Source organism: Phoca vitulina, unplaced genomic scaffold, assembly GCF_004348235.1.
Source record: "Phoca vitulina isolate PV1807 unplaced genomic scaffold, GSC_HSeal_1.0 scaffold1, whole genome shotgun sequence".
Classification (NCBI taxonomy): domain Eukaryota; kingdom Metazoa; phylum Chordata; class Mammalia; order Carnivora; family Phocidae; genus Phoca; species Phoca vitulina.
Genome location: NW_022589704.1, coordinates 3,780,137 through 3,785,635, shown reverse-complemented (window position 1 = coordinate 3,785,635; position 5,499 = coordinate 3,780,137). Strand labels below are relative to the sequence as shown.

The window sequence follows — 5,499 nt, the reverse complement described above, 5'->3', positions numbered from 1 at the left end:
TCTGTGCCCAGGACCACTGTGGCACCGATCAGAGTGCACAAGGCAGTGTGGCTGCACACACACGCACTCACGTCATGCACGCCCACGCACACAGGCGCATGTGCACACACACACTCACACTGTTTCACACGTGTGTGCACACACAGGCATTTCACACGTGCACACACCCTCACTCACACCGGTACACACGTGTACACTCACGTGTGCATGCACACCAGCGCCCGTGCACACACTGCCGCACATAGGCGTGTGCACACACATGCACTTCACACGTACACACCCTCACGCACACCGGTACACACGCGTACACTCACGTGTGCGTGCACACTCTCCTGTACACCAGCGCCCGTGCACACACTGCCGCATATAGGTGTGTGCACACACATGCACTTGACACGTGCACACACCCTCACGCACACCGGTACACACGCGTACACTCACGTGTGCGTGCACACACCATGCTCACATTATCTCGGGCGGCCGCCTTGGTGAGCACGCGGCCTCGCGTGTATGTGACATTGCTCCTGTCCTTCCGCCCAGGGTGTGCCCTCCCGTGTGGGATCCCACCTCAAGCGGGGCCTGAGCGAGGAGCCGGGGGATGAAACCTTTGCTGGCCGGGCTCCTGTGCCTGCTTCTGCTGGGCCTGGCCCTGAAGGGGGCTGCCAGCCAAGCCCACCAGCATTCCATGGAGATCCGCAGTGAGTGCCCGGACCCCGGGCCTCGGCCTCCCTCACCCGCCCCCACCCCTCCACCCCCAGGGACCGTGGCCGGGGCCTGGCCACCTCCTAACCAGGGGTACCGGCCTTGCTAAGTGCCTCAGCTCCGGGAGGGGTGGGGCCTGCCGTTCGCCAGGCCTTTCCACAGAGTGGCCCTGTCACCAGCTCCCCGGCGCCTCTGCCCCTGAGCAGCACACAGTGGAGGGGGTCACTTCCTGCCCCCGGGGTGGCCTGGGCCGAGAACCTGGGGGTGGGGCGCGGGGAGGAAGGGGTTGCTGGTGAGCTTGAATTCCCGTTTCCCAACGCTCCCCCCTACCCAGCACCGGCCTCGCCACCCGCTCTGGGTGTCCCTGCTGTGAAGGTGGGTCCCAGCGTGGCCTGGGCAGGTGCGCAAGGGTGAGCTGGGGGCCCCTGTGGGGAGCGCTGTGCGCGTGCACTGGGCCCTGCCACCCGCGGGAGCACACGGTGCACGGTGTCAGGGGACGCACCGCCCACACCCACGCCCGGCTCTTGCTCTTTCCTCCCCAGCCCCTGACATCGATCCTGCCTGGTACACGGGCCGCAGAATCAGGCCCGTGGGCCGCTTCGGCCGGAGGAGAGCAGCCCTGGGGGACGGGGCGAAGCCGAGATTCTGGCGCCAGCGGGCCTGCTTCCCCCTGCGAGGAGGCACCCAGCCCGCCCAGGATGGGTGACAGCGCAGCCCATGGAGGAATAATTCCAGGAGCCAACCCTCAGCCTCCCCGCCTCCACGGGCTACTTCCCCCTCGATCCTAATAAAAGCAGCTGGCCTTGCTGCGGTGCGTCTTTGTGGTGGCCACGTGGGAGTTGTTCGTCCTCATGGGATGTTAGCCTGGAAGGACACTGAGAGCCCGGCAGCCCAGAGGTGCCATGACTTGCCCAAGGGCACCCCGCACTGAGTCGGGGAGTGGGGCCTTCCAGGGTCACCTGCAGCCCATCATACCCTCCACCCAGGCCGCTCTGAGCGGCTGCCCAGGCTGCACACTGCACCACCCCGTGCAGGAGGCCCCGGGGGGGGAGCACAGCCCCTCAGCCTGACCTGTCCCTCTCCAAGCCCAGTCTCTTTTACCTCTCTTAGCACTCGGAGGAGAAAGAGAAGCGTGAGCTGCTTGTTTCTAATCAATAGCAGGAGACATGAACCTTAGATGAACCACAGTGTTTCCCTTTACCACCTGTTTCAAATTGTGCCAAGATGTCCCTGTGTCCTGCCTCCGACCAGGCAACTGAGCCCAGCCCTTAATGCTGAGACTCAATTTCCACATCTGAACACCCCAGGAGAGTAACACCCGCCTCATTCCACAGCTCAGGCAGGCACAGCACCTGCTTGCAGGCCAACACGGTGTGTGTGTTCAGTGTAGACCCCTTCCCCAAGGCCCACTCCAACCCAGAGTGCGGGAAGGAGGGCGGTGGGGACAGGCTTATCCAGTTACTTCCACACCCAAAGCATGCGGGCCTCTGCCTGCACTGTTTGCAGGGTCTCAGGAGCCCGCCCTGACGACGGGACTTCTGTCGGTCCACACTCAAGAGGCCCCAGAGCAGCCCTGCAGGACCCCAGACCCCAGCTATCCCTGCTCCAGTTCAAGGAAGGGGAGTCCATCAAGAGGAAGCAGAGCTGCCGCACCTCCCCAGCCCCAGGGAGGCCCCAGGGGGGGCAGAGGTCAGCTCCTCCCAGGGAAGAGCCCCCGCTACATGGGCACCTCCCCAGGGTGGAGTGAGCGCGGGGACAGGAAGGGCCAGGACCCTGCCCAGGGCAGGCAGGTGCTGGCCCAGGCCTGGAAGAGCGAGCAGCCAGGAAAACAGTCTGGCACGTCCTCAGAAAGTTACACATAGAGTCACCATATGGCCCATAGCACTCCCGGCTCCGTCCCCAAAGGAAGTGAGAACAGGTGTTCAAACAAATATTTATACAGAAATGTTCACAGCGGCACAATTCACAATAGACAGAAAGGTAGAAACACCAAATACCCAGCAACAGCTGAACAGATAAACAAAACGTGGTCCAGCCACACCACGGATTATGATTCAGCCATTAAAAAGGACTGAGTTGGGCTGAATGCTCCAGCTTGGGTCCTTGAAAACGTGATGCTAAGTGGAAAAAGCCAGACACAGAAGCCCATACACTGCATGACCAGATCTATATGAAATGTGCAGAAAAGAGACATTGCTGGTTGTCAGGGTAACTGCTTAATGGTGGGGGTGAAAATGCCTTGGAACCAGACTCAGGTGACGGTTGCAGAACACTATAAATGGGCTCACGCCACTGAATTGCACACTTTTTTAGAAAAGAGTTCACAGCTCAGGGTGAGGCTCAGACAGGGCAACACAGTGACGTGAGGATGGGCAGCCCCAGGACGCTATTTCATCTGTGCCCCGGACGGATGAAGAGGCGGGGGGTTTATGTGTCCTACAACTTATCATGAAACTTTCAAACACACAAGGAAGTTCAAAAAGTAGTCTGATGAGCATCCACGTACTTGCCACTTAGACTGAACAATTATTACCAAGTTTCTCTCTCTCTCTCCCTCTCTCTCTCCCCCTTCCCATTTGGAAGTAAGTTGTAGACACCATGACATCTCCCCTAGATGTTCCCACATGTTCCTCCTCAAAATAAGGACAGTCTCCTGCATAATCATAAAATTATTGTGCTTAAATCATTTTTGAATAATTCCATAATATCATCTAGTTTCTAGTCTACATTCAAAAATCCGCAAGTATGGCCAGAAAGTCTTTCTTTCTTTCTTTCTTTCTTTCTTTTTTTTGAAACCAGGTTGCAATCTAAATTCACTGTTGCTGTTAGGTATTGCTCATTAGTCCCTGAACTTTTTTTGTCGTGACGTTGACTTTTACAAGAGCCCAGACACAGTATCCTGTAGAATGATCCAGTGTGTGATGTGTGGATTGTTCACCCGGAGGGTTGTTACTTTGTTCCTGTTCTGTCCCCGCATTTCCTGTGGTCTGAGAGGGAGATCCAGGGCCTCAGCTGGATTTGGTTACTCACTGGGGACACAAGGGCTCTGTGTCCCTCCTATTGCACCTCATCCGATGGACAGTCCGGGCCCCGCTCTGGCAGATGCTGGGCCTGACCCTCCCATAGAGGTAGATCTCGACTCTAAGGGGCCTTCCTGTGGCTCACTGTGTGCTTGAGGCGGAGCCGGTCTACCCAGAGCCCCCAGCCAGTCATTTAAGCACCCACTGAACACCCCTGTCCCACAAAGGAGATTCTCCGATTCCTTCCACATTTATTAGCTGGATTCTTCTAAAGGAGGTCCCACCCACCTCTCTCTCTTTGTTCAACACCGACAAATAATTTTGGATGCTCAGATTGTCCTCAATTTGGCCAGTGGGAGCCCCGGGAAGAGGATAAATTTTTTTTAAGCAGGCTCCACACCCAGCATGGAGCCCGACGCAGGGCCTGAATTCACAACCCTGAGATCAAGACCTGAGCTGAGATCAAGAGTCGGACGCGGACAGCTCAATGGACTGAGCCACCCAAGAGCGCCAGGAATAAATTTTAGAATTTATTAAAGAAGGAGAATGGATCCCTGAGTTGGGCCCTCTGGGCTGTTAAAAAACAAAATTCAAACATTTGAAGATCTAATTGGCTTTATTAAGTGACTCATGAATGGGGCAGCATCCAGTCTAGCCAGCAGAGAGATGCTCTGCCAAGGTGCAGAAAGGGAAAGCTTTCTAAACGTAGAGAGAAGCCTCCCTTTTTTTAAGGAATTCATTAATGTTGTTTAGGCAAGGTCGCCCTTGTAAAGGCGAAGGGGTCTTTCAGAAGAGTGCCTCCAGGAAATTCCAGTGTGGCAGGTTAAAGTTACATTCCAGAGGGGCTTGAAACTGCAGTTGGGTTAAGTATTAAATCTGGCTTTACTGATGCCTTAACTTCAGTGACTTCTTGGGCCTTGTGGTTTTCTTTCTGACTGTGCGAAGGGGACTCCTCCAGGGTGGTCGGAGGACACCCCTCCCACAGAAACAGAAGACAAGGAAGGGGTACGGTCGCAGGCAGGTCAGCAGGGTTCCTCCGAGGGGCCACTTCTGAACCCTCGGAGCCTCCTGCCCCCACCACCTACACACGTGCACACACACACACACCCAGCTCCAGAGAGGAGCCAGGTCCAAACTGAGGCTGAGCAGGGCTGGAGCAGCTTCCCAGGCGGCAGGCGGGACAGGGGGCTCCCAGGCCGGCCTTCCTCGGGACCTGAGGCCAATGCAGACCTGGAAGTGGTATTCCCAGGAGTCTTCGTGGGGAACACATCGCTTTGCGTGCTCCACACCCACTGCCCCCCCGCCCCATCACAGGTTTCGGAATGGAGCTGAGGTGGGCAAAGCATGGCACAGAAAACCTTCCATAAACACCTGTCAGTTGTGGTGAAGGCTGGTTTTGGAGACTGCCTTTCCTTTTTTTTTTTTTTTTAATTTTTTTATTGTTATGTTAATCCCCATACATTACATCATTAGTTTTAGATATAGTGTTCCATGATTCATTGTTTGTGCATAACACCCAGTGCTCCATGCAGAACGTGCCCTCCTCAATACCCATCACCAGGCTAACCCATCCTCCCAACCCCCTCCCCTCTAGAACCCTCAGTTTGTTTTTCAGAGTCCATTGTCTCTCATGGTTCTTCTCCCCCTCCGATTTCCCCCCCTTCATTCTTCCCCTCCTGCTACATTCTTCTTCTTCTTTTTTTCTTTCTTAACATATATTGCATTATTTCTTTCAGAGGTACAGATCTGAGATTCAACAGTCTTGCACAATTCACAG

General features: G+C 55.7%; 1 protein-coding gene across 1 annotated transcript; it reads left to right on the top strand.

The window, feature by feature from the left end:
* The first annotated feature begins 598 nt into the window (after positions 1-598).
* On the top strand, positions 599-1,408 carry PRLH (prolactin releasing hormone). The gene is made up of 2 exons (XM_032413211.1): positions 599-698; positions 1,245-1,408. The coding sequence occupies exons 1-2, from the start codon at positions 599-601 to the stop codon at positions 1,406-1,408; spliced, it is 264 nt and encodes an 87-aa protein (XP_032269102.1).
* The last annotated feature ends 4,091 nt before the right edge of the window (positions 1,409-5,499 follow it).

What these genes read in the sequence shown, in the direction of transcription:
- PRLH (XM_032413211.1), top strand. Translation starts at nt 599, where the DNA reads ATGAAACCTTTGCTGGCCGGGCTCCTGTGCCTGCTTCTGCTGGGCCTG. An exon ending in GCATTCCATGGAGATCCGCA is followed by an intron (nt 699 to 1,244) that starts GTGAGTGCCCGG and finishes TTTCCTCCCCAG; the next exon opens with CCCCTGACATCGATCCTGCC.